The sequence below is a fragment of the Otolemur garnettii genome, unplaced genomic scaffold (genome assembly GCF_000181295.1).
Source record: "Otolemur garnettii isolate 467f Iridium unplaced genomic scaffold, OtoGar3 scaffold00042, whole genome shotgun sequence".
Lineage (NCBI taxonomy): Eukaryota > Metazoa > Chordata > Mammalia > Primates > Galagidae > Otolemur > Otolemur garnettii.
In genome coordinates, this window is record NW_003852437.1 from 4,591,126 (window position 1) to 4,611,841 (window position 20,716).

Genomic DNA, 20,716 nt, shown 5'->3' on the forward strand with positions numbered 1-20,716 from the left:
CTGCTTTTTAACATCATAATGGAAGTTTTAGCCATCGCAATTAGAGAAGAAAAGGCGATTAAGGGCATCCATATAGGGTCAGAAGAGATTAAACTTTCACTTTTCGCAGATGATATGATAGAATACAAATGTCTTAACACAATAACTAAGAAAATGCCACGAAGGCTATGTTAACCAGTTTGGTGAAAATATTTTAAATTGTATATAAAACCAGCACACTGTTACCCCATGATTGCATTAATGTACATAACTATGATTTAATAAAAAATAAAATAAAAAACAAAAAAGCTACAGATGGCTTATTAACTTACAGAAACTATTCTAATTAAATAACCAAAATATGATGTTTGCCTATTGTTCTCAAAGGTGTGGTTGCAATAAGCAAGTAGGAATTCACCAGCAGGTGGTGAGTACAGCATTTCTGTACTCATGAAGGACAGTTTCATAATAGGTAAGACTTTAAAATGGACACATCACTTGACCAGATAATTTTAGGACTAAGAATGTACACTATGGCTATGAGTGTACACTATGGCTATGAATGTACACTATGATTTAGTTACAAATACAGTCATCATAGTACTAAACACAACGGTGATAATTGTTGATAATGTAAATGGACATGAATTGAGGAAAGAGATAATAAAAAACAAAGTAAGAATGAAATATTCTGAGTCTCTTAATACACAAGGCAAAAGTAGTTATAGGTAAAGGAAAATGTTAAAGCGTTTCAAAGAAGGTCATGAAACATCAGATACAACATGATTATTTTTTAAATTATGCTTATGCCCGTGAACATCCATACGAACCCGGAAAAAAAATGAAAACAGGCTATTCTGATTATAGAAGATTTTTGGTCCCATCGTTCTTTGAATTACTATATGCAGATTTCATTCAATTAGCTTATACAGTCTTACTGGTGGAACAATAACAGTTTTCAAAGTGTATCATACAAGGAAGATCCTATTTCCTTGAGAAACATAAGTTTAAAAAATAAAGAGTGGCGCCATTGTTATACAACACACCAACAACGTACAAGGTTCTTCAGTGAACACAAGCTCGCGATGCAGAAAAATCCCAGAACTAACAATTCTAAGAAATTTATAATAAATTTAGCTCCTAGATTAGCAGAGGAAATCAGTTGATATGGACTACATATACTTGCAAGGATTACATTCTGGAATTAGGAGACTTAACTTATAATCTATTGCATAAACATTACAAAAACCATTTCAATTTAAATAACTCATACAAGAACTACCACGTCTAAGCTTTGGTCTCACAATGACATCCCAGACATCTTTTTGTACATCTTCTTTTCACTCACACAGCTCAATGGCATGATGATCACGAGCTGTTTTCTGAACTGAGAACATTCTTTCCGGGGCCTAGTATCTTGGCTTTCTCTCAGTTGTCATCTCCACAGAGAATGCAAAGTGGGCAGGAGTTGTGTCACCCCATGACCTCTAAGCATCTTCCCTTAGGGGCCCACAGCCACCATCTGCAGCGGGTGTCAAAACTGATACTTTGGGCTTTATATAAATACTGTATCCGTGCCAGAATTGATCGTTTATTTTCAACACTTCTCTCTAGCATATTTGCTTCTTTCTTAGGAAATAAATTTAGGTGAACAGAATTGCCTTGGTAAAAGAAGTATTCTGTTCCATCTGATTCTTTTTCTACCTCATAAGAGAGAATTGGCAGATAACTATGTAACCTCTGTGATTTTAACGTAAGGACAGGGCTAAAGAAAATTCTATGGCTGGGCACAGTGGCTCACCCCTGTGATCCTCACACTCCGGGAGGCCAGGGCAGGAGGACTTCTTGAGGCCAGGAGTTCAACACCAGCCTGAGCAAGAGTGAGACCCTATCTCTACAAAATAAAACAGAAAAATTAGCCAGGTGTTCTGATGTACACCTGCAGTCCCAGATACTTGGGAGGCTGAGGCAGGAGGATTACTTAAGCCCCTGAGTGTGGCGTCTCAGTGAGCTGTGATGCCGTTGCATTGTAGCCTTGATCACAAAGTGAAACCCTGTCTCAAAATATAAAAGGGAAACTCTTGTATTGACTTTTCTTTTCTGTTGCTATGTTCTTTAGATCTGTTAGTTTGCAATAGAAAGATCAGTTACTCCTAAAAAAGAAAGATTGTTTGCCGTGTTTTCAAGTACCAAATCAGCATAAGGAAGGCCTTAAGGATCCATATAAGTTTAATGCTTTTGAAGTCAAGATAAAAACATATTATTAAAATAGTTGCTTTAGAAATCTTTTTCTTAGGACGGAGACTAGGATAAAATAATGAAGAAAGATTAAAAAAAGAACAGGCTGTATTTAGTTTTAAATGAGGGAACAGTATCCACCCAGATTGCTCTGAACAAACACCGCAGGTCACACTGGCATAACATTGGTGATTCCTCTGAACTGTGACTTACTTTAGCCCAGCCGATTTCTGAATCCAAGTCACCAAGCAGCCCTTCCGAAGTGGACTTCTGCACCAGCTCAGCTTCCATGGCAGAAAGCCATCCCGAGAGGGAGGCAGCCTCTTTCTTCATTTTCCGGGCCAACTGTGATGCCCTTTCCAGATCTTGTTTTCCTTCTGTCACCTGAAAAGGAGAGAGACAGGGAGACAGAGGTTGAGACTGGGATAGGAAGCAATCAGAATATTAAGTAAAAGTCCAAACTGATTCATAAATGTCAGCTTTGGGTTTTAATCTCAGCTCTACAACGTGATTCCTAAGTGACACTGGGATAATGCTCAAAAGATCATACTAAGTAGTGGCTGAGAGGAGCAGTTGTACTTAGGTCTCATCCCAGTTCTTGGAACAACGTTAAGAAATCAATAAATAATATCTATTATCATTTTGAACAGAAGACATCTTAGAATCCTCTCAAAGAAGGACTCTGTTCGAAAAACACATACACGCTGTATTGCAGGAAATGGAAGAGGGAAATAGCACTATTTTCACAATTATATATTCGAAAATTAACCAAGTAACTTAAAATACAGTTTGTGACTATACAGCTGAAATTTTACTATTACCTTGTTCTTATCGCTGTTGACACAAGGCAAAATGAACAGAGCCAACGTTAACCAAGCTCTTACTAAGTTTCCACATGCTGTTATGGAATCTTACACACATTAAGCAATTATCACTAAATTGGCTATGACCGGTGCTCTTCTTCCTATTTTACAAATAAGGAAAATGAAGCTTACAGAGGTCAAGGCCAAATTCAGGGTGGGGCAGCCATCAGATTGAGCCCAGTCTGACCCTTCACAATTACCTGGTGATGTTCTCAAACCAAGAGCAATCACTCACAATGTAAAGCAGAAACAGCGCTTAGGACATCACAACACAATTCATAGAGAGAGTCTTATTTTTTTATATGTAGGTATATAGAGACAAGAACACCTAAATGATAAGTCATAGATAAGATAAAATTCTCTTCAATAATATAAAATATAAGGACTGAATTTCGTTAATAAGTCACACGGGATAACATTTCTTTTTTTCTCCTCCCCCTATGTCCAATCTCACTCTTTCCTACTTAGAAGATTGATTGTTGGGTGGCGCTTGTGGCTCAAAAGAGTAGGGCGCTGGCCCCATATGCCAGAGGTAGCGGTTCAAATCCAGCCCCAGCCAAAAAAAAAAAAAAAGAAGAATAAGATTGATTGTTATTAAGGTCCTTCTTAAAGGTGTAATTATTTCTGACAGAGTATAATTAAAATTCATGATGCTACCAGCACCTTAGTGTAGACTTTAGGATACAAATACTTGGATTATACTAAAGGGAATGATATACATATATATATATATATATATATTCAAATGATACTTATCTGACTTTGACATGCCCGGGCAGCTACATGATTATCATAAAACTTCACGCCATCAAAGACTTGGACATAAACAGGATGAAAATAATTTACCGCTAAACTGAAAACAATTTGCACTTTTCTCAATCAGATGAACATATTTTAAGATGTACCGTGTACTGAATTAGGACTTATCAAGTTGTGGATCTTTTATAAAATCATTGATCCCTCCTCCCTCTTAGATATTCAACCATTTCTCTCTCTACAAGATTGTTCACACCAGCTATTCTCTCACATTCAAAAAGTTCTCTTCTTGGGCCTCCCCTCCCCTAGACTTTCCTCCCTCTCTCTTTCCCACCAGACCTCATGCCATGGCATCCCACAGAAATTGCCATTGCTAAGTGCCATAATAACTCCAACGGCAATGGACCAAATGGACAGTTTTAAGTGAACGTCATATTTAACTTTCATAAAATATGCGAAGCAGCTGACTACTCATTCTCCAAATGCCATCTTCCTCTGGCTTCCCTGGTGTGCCCACCGTTTCTTGCTGGTAATTTCAGATTCCTTTGCAAGATCATCTTCCTCAAATTTCTTACTAACCGGCATCATTCCTAAAACTTGGTGGCAGACCTTCTTCTTTTTCACCATATCCTGTCCCTCTGCAATTTACCATCCCTTCAAATGTTAATTACTGACTCCACGCTGATGACTCATAAAATCTATCTTTGCAGCCCAGATACATTCTCCAGGCCTGAATAACCATGTGAGGACCTGGTATCACCAGTTAACATTCTCAAAGGCACTTCAATTTTCTACATATCCAATAATGAGCTCTGCACGTCCTTCCCGCACCTTTCCTTTCAGCACTCCATCCCAATGACGGGGTCATCCACATAATGAAGCGGAAACCCAGGAGTCATCTTTGGTCCCTCTCTCTCTCTCTCTCCCTCCACCTGTGCCCCTGTACCTAAACCACCTATTGATTTCACTTCCCACATATCTTGAAACCAAGCCACTGACTCCATCTCACTGCTCCCCCAGTTCAAGGCACCATCATCTGTCACTAAGAGGACAACAGTAAATTCCTAACCGGCCTCCCCACATCCAATCCTACCTCTCTCCAATTTATCCTCTAAATGGTAGTGTGGGATCTTTTAATAAACACATGTGAGCATGTTATTTCCCTATTAAAAACTGTGCAAAAAGTGATGCTTGCTTTTGGGACAGAAATTTAAATCTTTAACACAAATTCTATGGCATTAGCAGGGTCTGGCATCATCTCTCCAACAACATTTTCCCCACACTGGCTCTCTCTGCTCCAACCACACAAATATAACATGCTGCCCCTTGCCACAGGACCTTTACACGTGCTGCTCCATCAGCTACAGAAGTTCCTCCCCTGGTTTCACCCCAGTTACTTCTCCCATCCTTCAGATATCAGCTTACACATCACTTCCCTAGGAAGCTTTCTTAACCCAAGGCAGAGCCAAATCTCCCTTTACTCGTACTCTCAAAGTACCACATATGTTCCTTCATAACACTTCAGACCAATGATCTGACAGTACTTCATGTGATTCCTTGATTTAACATTTTCCACTTTCTTTACTCCATGTTCCATTAGACAAATAGATAATGTATGCTTTTCCTCACAACTGTATCTCTACTGCCTGTATAACTCCTGACACAGTCTCAGTTGAGTGAGATTTTAAGAAATTCTTTAATGCTAAAATCATTTACAATAAGATATCGGTGCTAAAAGAAGCCATAGCACTCCAACCATAAAACACCTAGCATTGCCTAGTAATACTGAACAAATAACTCCAGCTGTGCTAAAGAGAAGCTCGAAGATACGTGCTCCAGATGGGCTATCCATCAAAATGCATTGAATCAACAACCTCCCCTTGCAGAAGTGAGGTCAAAATCACCTAGATAGAGTAAGACTGGTCATTCTTACTGATTTTAAATTGATAACCGTCAGCTATTTTTCTCTGGGCTCATGGGGAAATTTCTACCTTAATTTACCTGAAAGTAGTTCCTATTAAATATCTGAAGAAGGATCCAGAACACTGTCTAAAGCAGTTATTCAATATTGCTAAGAATGTTTCACTTCTACACAGTTTCTTGTTCTCCTGGGTTTGGGGCAAAGATTCTCAATGAGAGAAGACATTGAGCCTGCTGGACCCAGTTGGTCACCCACTGTAAATGGCCCACCAACACCTGCATGAATTACTAAAATGCCTAAATTAGAGAGATTTCTGGGGAGATTTTAATTCCTAGTAGCTTAATGGGAACTTCTTGTCACCTACTCTTTATTGCAGCCCAGCTGTCTTCACATTTACTGTTAGATTCAGAAGACCAAGGGTCAGTAACCTGAGTTTATTATAGAGACTACTGTTAAGAGTATCCTTGAAATAATTTCTGGAACATCCATAGTCATCAAAAGTATAAATAGTAAACTATGCTAAATATCAAAAATAAATTTCTGTAAAACTATTAATCATCATAATATTAGCATATACTTTCAAAGAAATACAATAGAAATGATTGCAATAAATCAGAAACATGTATGAATGCCATACAATTCAAACCTGCATTTTCTGAGAAGTGAAATGTTAAAATCCGGGAGAGAGGATGGGGAGAAGGAGAGGAGTGTGGGGCCGGCCTCACCTGGGCGCCCAGGTCATTGTAGAGCACCTTCAGGGACGTCAGCTGCTCATCCATCTCCTTGGGGTTGTCCGTCTGCTGCTTCTGGACGATGTGCCTCCCTGTCTTGATCACGGTTTCGACTTCAAGTTTGACTTCACTCAGAGTTTTGTACAGTTTCTTTTAAAACAACAACCACAGCGAGACAAATTACACACTGTAAGGAAAACCTGACAACTGGGATTATTTCAGAACACGCCTTAGCTGATTGACAGCTAAAACCTAACTGTGGAGATCAAAGGGCATTGTCGTTCTCAGAGGTGGCTCAAAGGTCAAGTCAAGTGAAGTCAAAGTTGTAGTAACTTTTCCTACAGGCAAGAAAATAAACTATAGAGTTTACGCCTGTCGTTATAAAAAGACATTTTTTAAATATTTGTAAAAGTACTTGATAACATAAACATCTTTCCTACACAAAATGGGAGAATATTAGAACCAAAAATTGAATGTCTCTCATATTTAAAATTGCATTTTTTAAAAATCCTCAAGGCTATGACTAGACAAAGTCAACACAGGAGACTTCTGGTTGTTAAGATTTGAAACTATTAACATTTATATTTTTGCTTTTATCTCTCTGAAGTACCAAGTGTATCACAGTGGACATGCACGACTGATACAATGAAAATACACACAAAATACATAGGTTAAGATGTATGTAAGAAATCAGAATTCTATGTGCCAATTTCAGAGCTTTCCTATTCCTGGTTACCTGGAAACCAAAAAGGTTTACTCTGGGCAGCTTCTCCGTATGCTGTAATCTTGACCTAAAAACTTCTCACAGGACACTGTCACCACTGAACTACGCTCCATGAGGTCAAGTTCAGCATTTGCTTTGATTGCCACTATATCATAATAAGGAAATAAATGCTTACATCTACGCACATACATATTAAAAATTATCCTATCTGTACAGTCTTCTTCTCATGTAAGAAACAGACTCGTGGAGATAGCAGTTTTGAAAAGCACAAAAAACTCTTCCCAGACTTCTCTTGTCCTAACCAGTCACATGTTAAGTTTCTTCATGATTCTCCAGCAGAACTGTGCTGTCTTGGCCACATGGTTTTTAAATTTCTCCTCAATAGAATTATAAAGTTCAAGACTAAAAAAGTCATAAAGGCCTCCGATGTCATTTCTTTTTTCCCATCTTAAGTTTAAACTTCTATTTAAGCTTGTCTTTTCCCAGAAAATGAATTTTTTTATGCTTTAATATTCCTGACATCCACTCTAAGTATAATTTTTTTCTTTTACTTCTTAGGCTGAAGCCTCATCAATTAAAAGTTAAAATTTTACTTTCTTTGAAAATGATTTTCTTAATGAAAGAATACTCCTGACATCCGTTCTAAGTATGGTTCTTCTAGCTACCTCAAATTTTTCCTTGAAAACTTAGCTGATCAGTCACATTCTGCTGAAGCCTTCTGGAACTTACAGGATTAAGATATATTTCCTTTGAGTTTTCATTATGTTATATACTTTCCAGTCTCTTTATCTCATTACACTGAAATAATTAATTTTACTTTCTCCAAGCTCTCTCTCTTATCCCTTCTAATCTCCTTGGGGACAAAGACCACATTTCTTCTTTTTTAACACGCTTTCCATCATCAATCCCTCTGTTCCGCACACTCTAGGTCAGTGATTTTCAACCAGTGTGGCGTGAAAACTTTTAAAGATCATTAATTAAATTATTTTCAAAGGAAGTTCAAAGCACAGTAAGCATATTCTTTTTACTTTTTTTTAATCAACATAATTTAAGTGTGCTGCTGATGTGTAACTATAGATTCATGTGTACCATAAGATAAAAAAGATTGAAAAACACTGCTCTAGGCTAATGATTGCTGAACCAAAACCAAGTGTGGAAGTGCTGGACAGAGTCATCATTGCTGCTGGAAAACCCACATGTTAACCCCAGGAGCCTCACCATACACTTGTCCAGGTGGGTCTAGGCTAATGATTGCTGAACCAAAACCAAGTGTGGAAGTGCTGGACAGAGTCATCATTGCTGCTGGAAAACCCACATGTTAACCCCAGGAGCCTCACCATACACTTGTCCAGGTGGGTCTGGATGACATCAGGCTCTACGTCCTTCACGTCCAGAACGTGGAGCTCTGCTTTCACACCATCCAGCACGCGCTTACAGTCCAGCATGCGCTGCTCAAAGTTAGCAGGCTTCTGGAAAAGCTGGAACTTTGTGGATACCTCTCGAAGTTTCCTCTGTGTGAGAAATGAAAGTAATAAGCAGTTCATCTAAGAATGATAATCTCCTTCATCAAATGATATTAATACAACAGACACTGCCAAAAATCTGTAAAGCACCAACAAAACATTCAATAACATGACCAAGGAAAGGAAAAAAAAGAAATCCTAAAGGACATCACTGAAGTTGCCTGATCACCTGTGTGACCTGCACAGCCCTGTGCCATGAATCACTTGACACGCTGTGTCTCCATCCCAGTGATCATACATTTTGATAACAAATTTGGACCGAGCTGGCTGGCCTCACTGGAATTAAGACTTCATTAATTTTCATACCCATTTGAAAAATATAGATCCGGAACCTAGAACTCAAAATGTCCTTCATCACAAGTTCAGACCGAAAGTCAATGTCACTCGGACCAGTGAGGAACTGGATGTCTGATGCTGTCTCCCCTGTGAATTCAGCCTGCCCAGTCCATCAGCCACAGCAAAGCTGACAGGGGCTCCGCATTAAAAAAAAAGTCAATATAATGCTAACTTCTAAATCCAGCTTGCTCTGTCATTTCTCAGCTCAACCATAAAAATCAAACAGTATTTTTCCACCCATGCAACAATTTTATTTCTGCTGCCCGAGATGCCATGCACCATTCATCTTGCCCCATGGTTTGCATCAGACAGAAGGACTCATTACTTCAAGGTGATGATGAGGAAGATGAAGAAGAGGAAAATGCATCTCGTCCTTAGAGAAGATGATGTGGCCGATCGTTGCTTTGCGTATGCTAGAACTCTACCTGTGTTTCATTAGTATTAACTAACATGCTTTTACATATTTGCAAAACACAATTTTTCGGTAAAATGGGATGAATATGGATTTCACATATAGACAAAGGAGACGAAAACTACCTTCTGATCCAGTACTTTGAAAGATTGACGTCTGCCTTTTATTTTAGTCAACAATGGCTGAAGACATCACACTAGAAATACATGCAATGTTTCGATTACATACTTCCACTCAACATTACAGACTTCTTTAGGTTCTTTTTGTAATTTCATGAAAAGGTCTGAAAACTTGGAACCAACGCTTGTTATAACTTAGAAGATTTTGTTGTATTCCAAATAATGAATTTGCATTTAAAATTTTAATGCATATTTTCAAAGTGAATAGATAACATAGTATTCTAAGTAAAATCTCCAAGTTCTGCATTCACCATATTACACAGTAGTATGCTTAGGCTTAACCATGTAGCCCTTTGGTAGACTGTGCATGTATTTTACCATATGGGGTTTGAAGGTAATGGGGTATGACTGCTTTACATGAGTCCTTATGCATCCAGATGTCAAAAATAAGTGGAAGGGTCTCTTAAAAAGAAGAAAAGAAGACCAAACACACCCGAGGTCACCCAATGACCTCTTTCTCCTTCTCTTTCTACACACGAGATACTGAAAAGTAAAAGGATGCTCCTTGCCCTCTTTACCTGCAGCACATCCATCTGACTTCCTCCTCGAGCAGTCCTGCCCTCGGGGGAGGCCGGGGGCTGGGGATGCATATTCCTTCTCAACTCCTCAAGAGTTAGCTCATGGGCTGAGATCTCGGCTTGGATTTTCTACAAAAGAGGTTGGGAGAGGGAGAGGATGTCTTTTTTAAACAATATATAAAAAGAAATAATGCAAAAGTTTCATATAGTTATGTAATACATAATATATTTGTCAGAATGGTGACCACCTATACAGGTTTCATTTATTTTATTTTTGAGACAGTCTTACTTTGTCTCCCTGGGTACAGTGCTGAGGCATCACAGTGCGCAGCAACCTCAAACTCTTGGGTTTGAACAATCCTCTTGCCTCAGCCTCCTGAGCAGCTAGGACTACAGGCAACCACCACCACACCCGGCTAGTTTTTCTATTTTCAGTAGAGATGGGGTCTCGCTCTGGCTCGGGCTGGTCTCCAACACCTGATCTCGAGCAATCCACTCCTCGGCTTCCCAGAGTGCAAGGATTCCAGGGGTGAACCACTGTGCTCACACCTGGCCTACACAAGTGTTAACAAGATTTTGGTATAATAATTAATAATAATACAGGCTGCTGCGTTCTAAGACTAACGTATGCTACCGTATACTAAAGTCCTTACATTTGTCATTTCTAATGTTTATGAATTGTACTAATTCCAAAGAAAACTACAATTTAAAAATGTTGGTCATTTGCCAGGGTTTTACACAGAGAGCAAGAGATGCTGAGACCCAAGAGCTTAAGTAAGGACAGTCTCTCCTACAAACTCTTAGTTTTGGGTGGAGGAGAAGTTCTCTACAGTTGAGAAAATGAGTACACATGCTCACTTTTTCATTCAAAAGCCCTCACATCCACGGCAGTACCTGAGCTTCCTGGGGAACTTGGAAAGCGTCTATCCTGTCTGTCAGGTAGGTGGTGAGCTGTTTGTCCAGCTCCCCCAAGCTCTCCTGAAGGACTTGAAGCATGTGATCCGTTTCCCGCAGGACCTGAAGTTGCTTCTCCAAAGAAATCTGCTTGCTCTCTGCCTACACAGGAAAGAAATTGAATCATTAGGCGCTCAGCACAAACATAAATAGCTGAATACATATGTTCTGGCCACTAAGAAAAATCTAACAGAGCACTAGTTCAAGACTTTAGCTTTCCTTGTAAATAAATAATAACTACCAATGGTAACAGTGAAAATGTTCTTCTAGGGTCTTATACACCTTATAGGTAAATGACTACCTTTTACCTCTTTTTATATACAATAAAATTAAAAAATGTAAAGATTTCTTACAGAACACATTAAGCAGAGGACAAAAATTTGTTATTTATTATAAATTTAGAGTGCTTAGAAATCAGCAAGATCAATAAGAGCATAAAATATAATAAAAATGTCTATTAGTAAACATCTGGACCTTTTTTTCCAAAGTCTAAGCCAGGTCTGGAGATATATATGTGAGCTCTGACAATTAAGTTCATGAACTCATCCTAGGAAAAGTGTTACATCCCTCAATGCGGAATATCACTACGGTCACCTTCAAAGTACTCCCGTTGGGAAGCTGGGCCTCAATGCCAGTGCTTAGTCCACCCTTCAAAGCCCTTTTCTAGGATGAGCTCACAAACTTAATTTTCAGACCTCATATAACAACAGCTCTGAAAAAGAGTTCCAAGACTGCTTTGAAGGTTAGACTAGGTGCTGGTGTCGGTGCATAGCTTCCCAAAGCGGATATCAGCCACAGTGATATTCAGCAATGAGGTATGTGGCACTTTTTCTAAGATGAGTCCATTAACTTAATTGTCCAAACTCATACGTGTTGAACCACTATTTGCGACACTCTGGGGTAAAAGCTTGATGCTGTTCATCTAACCCTCAATAGGTATTGTTTAATATGTGCTGGAAAGCGACCAATGCCCTCCCAAACTTTCTATAAAAGAACAGTGTCCGGTCTCTAGTGAGTGATATGGGCGTGTATGTTATGAAACAACCGGGACGTGAACTAAGAGACTATGGCTTTCCTAACAGCTTATGTCAAATCATCATGGCCCTAACATTTGCTAGAATAATATGAGTTATTATTCTATATATGACTGTAGTATGAGCCTTAGTGGAAATTAAATAGTTCATAAAATCAAAGATAAATTTTGTACACCAAGTTCTGCCTGCCGTGTAAGTACAAGGTTGATTCTTTCCTCCCTGATTGATCTCAATGCTCCTGTTAGTATTGGTTACCAACTTTAACCAACATTAGCCAGCTTTAACCAATATTAGCCAGCTTTAACCAGCATTAAGGCTCTATATGATACAGGGCTTAAAGTCAGCTCCATCTCATCAGTACCCAATCAACACTCACACAGTTCTTACCAGATGACTCAGATCTTCATATCGGCTGTTGAAAGCCTCCAGTTTCTCACTGATTATATCATCGAGAATCCCTCCATCAATCAGAGTCTGGCCAAGTTCTCGGATCTGGGTACGATTATCGGCTGGGTGACGCAAAACAGATTCCAGAGACTGTTCCGGGGACAGGAAGAAAAACCCACGCTTTTACTAAGGCAAAATGTATCAAAGATCCTAAAAATGTCCATTTTTTAAACATGCAATTCTATTTTCTAGAAATCTATCTAAGGAATAAGACCAGAAATTAATTAAATTACTAATTCACAAAAATATCCATCATAGGGTGGCGTTGGCCACATACACCGAAGCTGGCAGGTTCAACCTGGGCCTGAGCCCGGGCCTGCTAAACAGCAAGAAAAAAACAGCCAGGCGTTGTGGTGGGCGCCTGTACTCTCAGGTTCTTAGGAGGCTGAGGCAAGGGAATCACTTAAGCCCAAGAGTCTGAGGTTGCTGTAAGCTGTGACACCAAGGCACTCTACCAGGGTGATATAGTGAGACTCTGTCTCAAAAAAAAAAAAATCCATTATAGTAATAATAAATACAGAAAATGAAGAAATCAGCATGAACATGATTATATAATTCTACACAAATATTTCAAAAATTATTAATTATGTAGAGAAAAGCTTATGGTATGATGCAATTTTGGAAGGCAGATAACAGTATTATACAAGCAAAATTATCAACTGTCATTAATTATATTACTAAAATAGGTAAAAATAAGATGATTTTTCTATAACAGACATGGTATAGAAGCACTGTTTTATCCATACACTCTGTGTATATGTAAATCTAATTAATAATATACCCATTTTACTGATGGGAAAACTGAAGTTGAGAGAGGTTAAATAATTTGCTACACAGACAGTCAAAAGAAGAGCGAAGATTCTATCTTGGCTCCAAAGCTTTTATGACCCCAAAGCCTTTGATGCAATGTACTACTTTCTAAGTGTGTATATGGAAAAAATAATAATAATTAGGAAGAGACACACAAAATGTTTAAAAACATTTATCAGAGTTTCCTTCATCATTTCTCTATTTTCCATATTTCTAGAATGTATTGTACATAAACTTTCATATTAGGAAAATATTTTTTAAAGTAAGCTTTTCCTATTTTTCATTTTTTTCCAATCTCTCCCTCTGTTTTATTTGAGAAGTGACATCTTTTTTCCAGCAGAGCCTCCATCTCCCAGAATGCAGGCGCCCCATTTCACTCACAGGAGTGTGCCTGACCTCCAGTCGTCCACTCAAGTCACACATCATGGTATAACAGCTTTGAAAACATATGCACCTGCCTTCTTTCTTTTTATAAGCAAACCTACTCCTCTTTACACTGTAATTAAGTTAAGAAGCAGGCATGAAGTCACCATGTGCCACACTCTGTGTTGGGAACTGGGAAACAACAAAGGATCAAAGAATCAGGTGCATTTCTCAGCCTCAGAGAACTTCAGGGCCAGCGTGATGACAAGTTCCCGTGACAGGGTCCCACATCTCAATTACTTTGCACTCAGCCTGTCTTTTTACTTTCAATACCTGAAGGGAACAGACTAGAAGCCACTGCAAACAAAGTCATTCCTGTGCTTAGAGACTAAAAGTAACCTGATGACGAAACAGGAGAGCAGGTGTCCCAATTACAGAGGGCTTTGTGCAGGGACTGGAAAATAAATTGGAAAACCACTAGAGTGCTCTGCCGCGTCTAAAATGTCCAGGCTGCCACTTCACGGGGCTATGCCGCGGTCACCAATACTCTAAGTACACATGATGATATAAATACTTCAGGCTACAGAAGACAACAGCAAGTGACACTGAAAACCACCGAGGGAGGAAACAAGTTTGCCCAATAAAACATTATGTTCCTCATTTTAAAACACATGCAGCCTCATCACAACAACAACAAAAATGCCACCGAGAACAGGGGTCCACCTCTAGGGCTTCGTTGACAGCATCTGTCTTCTCAGGCAGGGCCTCTGTGCTCTTCATCCGCTCTTCCAAAGTGTTTAACCAGCTGGTTTCAAGATCCAGATAGTGAAGCAGTTCGATCCAACAAGACCAGACCTCCTAAACCACAAAAAAACGTAAATTAGACAAGAAGCCATTTCGTCCATCGGACCTTGAGTGCTACACGTTCTCTTTAATCAGTAATAAATTCATTTAGATATAAGCGTATCTGGGAATTTAGAAACCCATAAAGTTGGATTTTCAAACAAATGAAACAAACCTGAATTCTCCAATAGATCACATTAGACCAGCTGGTGGGGACGGGGACAAAGAAATGGAAAAGAGGCCATCACATTCTTTCCATTAAGATAAATTCCAGATCTGACTAAAATATCAAGAATAAAACTATAAATCAGTGGGGGGGGGAGAGAAACTTTGTTTTATAAATAAAAGAAAAAAATCACTCATAAATTCTTTGAATAATTTTATAGGAATTGAAATTTCCTGGGCCCCACCCCATTCCAACTCAGAGATAACTGATATAAAGAGTTTGCTGTACAGTCAATCTTTTTCTAAATGCAGAAGGGATCTCTACTTAAGAAAAGAGCCATGTCAGGCTCAGCAGTCCTGTAATCACACTACTCTGAGAGGCTGAGGCAGAAGGATTGCTTGAGGCCAGGAATTCAAGACCAGTCTGGGGAACAGAGTGAGACCCCATCTTTACATAAATATTTTTTTAAATGTTAGCCAGATGTGACAGTGTTGGTGGCTCCGGGAATCCAGGAATTTGAGGTTACAGTGAGCTATGATGATGCCACTGCACTCCAGCCTAGAGGATAGAATAAGACCCTGTCTTTGGGAAAAAAAGAGAGAGAGCGCACCACAGTGCACCCCACATGGAGTTATGCTTTTCCTACTGTGTAAGTTGCTATCACTGATTCCTCCCCACCAAATTTTCCATGTTGGGGGGTAAAGGAGGATAGAAACATTTATTCCATGTAAGGTACCCATTTAACCTATGAGAGTGGTAAATTTAGGAAGAAAATTTAGTGGAAAATTTAGTGGTAAATTTAGGGTTTGTTCTCTTTGGGATCTACTGACTGAGTAAAGACAGACTCCAGTCCAGCTGCATAAGAGGTAGGCTTCCCAAAACAAGGGCCAGTGAATGTTTCTAAAAGGGGCCAAACAGGAAATAATTTAGATTTTAGGGGCCACATTTGGTCTCTGTCATTGATCCTTTGTGCGTGTGTGTGTGCATGTGTGTGTATACATGTGTTTTCCAATCCATTAGAAATACAAAAACTATTCTCAGTTAACCAAGCATACAAAAGCAGATCTCAAGCAAGATGTCAACTCTCAGACACAAATTTCTCTTTGGCTGAGAGCAGAAGGAGAAAGAGGTTTCCAGTCCCCTACGAGCAAAAAAGCAGACCAAGAATCTGCTTAGATGCCAGCACAGCCTCTTTTCTTATGGGAAAGAAAAGACAACTCGTAGAAAATCACTCCCAAGAAACAGATTAATTCCCAATCAAGTAGCTTTCTTACTAAGATTAATTCCCAATCAAGTAGCTTTCTTACTAACTATTCTCAATTATAGATATTTATCTTAGCACATTGATTCAAGTAATGAGCACATTTAGGTTACATATGGCAGTTACCATTTTATACCATTTCAGGATGTACTTCATTACCAAAATTTGTTTTAGGTGGAGTTGAATTTAAATCAAATTGAAACACTTCTTAGATATTCCAACAAGATATGACAAAATTTATCCTAATGTAAAACAAGCAAAACTTAGTTTTATCTAACAACAGCAGGAAAAAAAACCTCACACACAGAATCATCTACATCTTAAATCTAACATCCAGAGGGGAAAAAAGGTACTTTATCTAAGGCACAGCAAATTTAAGTTCCACTCTCCTTTCAGATAACTCTCTAACTTTAGACACCTCTCAAAATAAAAGAACTTTAATTCATGTCTGTGTACTCAAGCAGGCAAAACAAAGCAGATCTTACAACATCTTCAGAAATTTGGGGACTGGACCAAACCCTACAGATCATCTGTAACATAAAAAGCTTGATGACATCCATAACAAAAGTAAGGTCCGAGAAGATGAAAAGATTTTTGCCAAGAAATTTCATGGGCTGTTCATCAGATGAACAGATCTTCATCTCCTATTTTTTAACATCTCATTTCTTACCCCCTCCAAGAACGACTTTTTCCTTACAATCAGTATTTGAGAGAAAATAAAGTTTTTTCCAAAGGTCAGATTAGAAATGGTCAGTACATTGCAGAGTTTGGATCGCAGAACTGACAAAAACAACATACCTCTAGCGTGTGGCACTTCCCACGAATTCTATTACAAAGAAGTTGGTAATTCTCCAGCACAACATTCAGCTCAGACGTCAATTCCTGGCCACCAGAGGGCACTTTGGTAGCTAATAACTTGATGTTGTCCTTGAGAATCTTCACCCTCACCTCCTTCTGCAGCACATCCTCCTTTGCCCTCTGTTCCAAGAAAGGACACACTTGAAAATCGTCTCCCTTTCTCAGTAACCAATTTCAGTCTTTCTTTTGTAAATGACTAAACCAAAGTTAAAACGTCTGATGATTACAACTGCCAGGGTGGGATGTTATTTAGGTAATCACTGCAGTGAGTGCTTTTGAAATGAGATTGTGAACACTGAAAACTCGTGCACTAGCCCAATGTACACAGCGCCCACAAACATTTTCACTTCATAACAGCAGAGTTAACATCTGGGTTATCCTAAGCTATGTTTCCTGATATGAAATTATTTCAAATTCTGGGTTCAAGATAAGAATCTAAGTGAATCAATTATAATTGATCTCTGGAGGTCTAAGCATATGAGACTGAAATTCAAGAATTTTCACAGAAATAGAGGTGTGCCATGATAAAGGTATCCTTGACAAAGTTCTCCAAATGATTGTAACGTTATGTTTTTTCTCCTAGAACACAGGCTATTCCAAGATGCTAAAGTTAAACCGGGACTCTCTGACCCAGAAATGGCTATTTCCCTGACTCCACAGCATCAACAATCATGCAGGACATCAACTTAAAACAGATTTTTCACTTTCCCTTTCAGCTGTCTCTCCTGCTTAATGGTTTTGAACTTCCCCATGTTGGGGGAATGTAATTAAGTATAGCGTTTTTAAGTTTCTAGGCTGTTTGAGAGAATGAAAATAAACAAAATGGTGACCAATCAAGGATTTTAATCTCATTTTTCTAAACTCTCATCTATAGTAACTGTAGAAAACCCCAAACTACAATGTTAGTAAGTGTAAAAGGAAAGAATAAATGAAATTAAAATAATTGTTAACATGGTGGGCCACCTTTAAAGTACCTTATATACTGAATATCTAAAAATCAGGTCAGAAGCAGTGGTTCACCCCTATAATCCTAGCACTCTGGGAGACCGAGGTGGATGGACCACCTGAGCTCATGGGTTCAAGACCAGCGTGAGTCAGAGTGAGACCTCATCTCTAAAAATAGCTGGGCATGTGGCTCAAAAGAGTAGGGCGCCTGCCCTATATACCAGAGGTGGCAGGTTCAAACCCGGCCCTGGACAAAAACTGCCAAAAAAAAAAAAAAGTTGGGCATTGTGGCAGTTGCCTATAGTCCGAGCTACTCGGGAGACTAAGGCAAGAAGATTACTCAAGTTCAAGAGTTTGAGGTTGCTGTAAGCTATGATGCCTTAGCACTCTAACAGGGGAACAGGCTGAGACTTTGTCAAAAAAATAAAAAAAGAGAAAAAATATCAAAAAGAGTTACACTAAATAAGATGTTTCAGTGAAAATAACAACATCAATGAAGGTCTCTTGTCCAGTTTACTTTGACTTACACACTATAATAATGCATGAATGTCATATCATCCCTTTTAAAATAACTGCACAGAGATTTTTGCTATAGTTACACTTCCAGGGAAGTTAACTTTGGGGTAAAACATTCACTGTGTTTGTTTAAACTTATAGGAAAAAAAAAATAGCCTTTAAGACATGACCTCCTTTGGTTTGAACATTCAAGGACAGTGAAGCAGTAACAGAAATTTGGGAATGATGCCCAGTTCTTTTATTATACCAAAAAAGAAAGAGTGCTCAGGATTACTGACAGCACAATACAAGCTTCTAGGAAATAGATCCAGTGAATCCAAGGCTGTGAAATTCCTTGATACACTCCTACTGTTACTCTCACCTCCCTGCTCTAATAAAGTTTGGGATCCATGTGCACTCACAGATTACTGGGGGATCACTACCTGGTAAAATACGGATAAACCCCAACCAATTCAGGAAATCTTTCTCATTCCTTTAGAAAAAAAATAATTCTTCCTGAGAAATTGTGGCAATAGATAGTGGTGATGGTTGCAAAACATTCAGAACATAATGTCACTGAATTGTGCACTTAAAAAGTTGTTAAAATGACAAATTTTATCTTATACATACTTACCCCCACTAAAAAAAATATAATTAATCCTTCCTTATGCCTACTACCAGAAGTTTTCAAGTTATTGTCTGTGGCTTCCCAAAGTTCTACCCTAAGAGATTGTCTCCGGGGTCTTCCTGGACTCAAGTCATGGGCCAGGCTGAACAAATGGACTCTTAATTTTCTTTCCCCAGTAAAATCATAACAGCAGTCATCCCCTCCTTTTTAAAATTTGAAATCTGAGCGTGAAAGATGCTATGTACGCAGTGGCGCTTTACAACTATCCAATGATTGATGGGTAGGTTTGAAAGGGAGGAGGGAAGGCCGGAAGCCTGGCGCCCTGGCTGCCCCAGCCTCACCTTCATTTCCTCCACAGCACTCTCAAGCTCTTCTGGGGACTTGTACTCAAAGTCTCGCTCCAGGTACTCCTCCTCAGCCTGCGCCATCCACTCCTGCATCTCCGCCAAGTCTTTCTTCAGGTTCACTGCTTTTTCCTGACTTTCAGACAGCCTGCTTTTTTGAACAGCAACCTAGAAAGGAAAAGTCATTCCCCAAATAAATAAATTTTGGTATAGTCAATGCCAATGTCCAGCTTTTAATACTTAAGGACACAGTGATAACTTTCCACAACAAAAGCTTTTACACATTTTGTGCTGATCCTGTGGCTTATATGTAATAATGAGAAGAAAACCATAACTGGAATTTAGACCACATTTTGGGTATCATAACATAATCTGGAAATCTCTATGACAGTCTTGAAAATGCACGACTGCTGACAGGCAACCCAGATGGAGGGATCCAGACTAAAGCAATAAGGCCCCCATACCAAGTGAGTTTACTGCACCACTGTTTACTGGGAAAAAATAAAAATAACCAATCCTGAAAGCAACCAAAATGTCCATTTTCTCCTTTAACACAGATCCCCATTAGGATTTCACTTCTAAAAAGCAAAAAGGGAGAGGGTGCTATTAAAGTTGTCCATAAAACACAGCTCTATAAAATGTTGGTCTTGATAATCTTGATAATCTACTTTATTTGTCTATTCCATGTAGATACACACAAAAATTATTCAAAAATATCAAATAGATACTTGTCATATTCTGATTCAGTAAGTTAGTTAAGAACTTCAGAGAAGTCCAGGAATATTTTCAGGGAGCTCCTGCTATACCCAGGGCTGACTTTTACTAGGGGAGAGGGCAGCGCTCTGCAGTCACCGTCCAACCCGCCCTTGACATATTCGGCTCCTGCTCACAGGAAATGTCACAGCAGCGGCCACCTTACCAGGGCTGACTGGGCTCCTACGCTGACAGTAGCCGAAGGTCAGCACAGGAATAGGATGGTTTTCACAAATGTGAGGGTGAAGCAACAGTTAGTGGCTTTCCTGGTCCCTCCCTCCAAACAGGACCCCAGTCACAAAAATCAGAGACAAACAGGAGCCTTTCCTCCACTTCCCCCAAGGCAGGTACCTGAGGAGTCAGTGCCAGCAACACACACAGCCCAGCACTCAAGCCCTGCTGCTCAGGAAGTGAGGCTGGGGACGGGGGTGGATTTTCATACAGACACGTGCACACACACATTCTTGGGTCCCACTTCCAGAAAGTCCTCTATACTAGTACTTTTTGAGCAGTAGTCAGTTATATAATTTGCAAGAATCTACAGAAAAATGTGAAAAATAAAGACACTGTTATGAATTTTTATAAAAAACCCTCGAAATTGGCTCGGCGCCTATAGCTCAACCGGCTAAGGCGCC

At 39.2% G+C, this 20,716-nt stretch overlaps 1 protein-coding gene across 1 annotated transcript in view; it reads right to left on the reverse strand.

Moving 5' to 3' along the window:
- UTRN (utrophin) overlaps nt 1–20,716 on the reverse strand; it is a 513,062-nt gene that overhangs the window by 300,501 nt on the left and 191,845 nt on the right. Inside the window, exons 26-34 of the mRNA XM_023513504.1 lie at nt 19,326–19,496; nt 16,857–17,036; nt 14,512–14,646; nt 12,556–12,705; nt 11,075–11,236; nt 10,181–10,309; nt 8,550–8,723; nt 6,483–6,638; nt 2,431–2,601 (exon numbers count right to left, since the gene is read on the reverse strand). Coding sequence (XP_023369272.1) covers nt 2,431–2,601; nt 6,483–6,638; nt 8,550–8,723; nt 10,181–10,309; nt 11,075–11,236; nt 12,556–12,705; nt 14,512–14,646; nt 16,857–17,036; nt 19,326–19,496 — 1,428 coding nt within the window. The remainder of the gene's footprint in view (nt 1–2,430; nt 2,602–6,482; nt 6,639–8,549; nt 8,724–10,180; nt 10,310–11,074; nt 11,237–12,555; nt 12,706–14,511; nt 14,647–16,856; nt 17,037–19,325; nt 19,497–20,716) is intronic.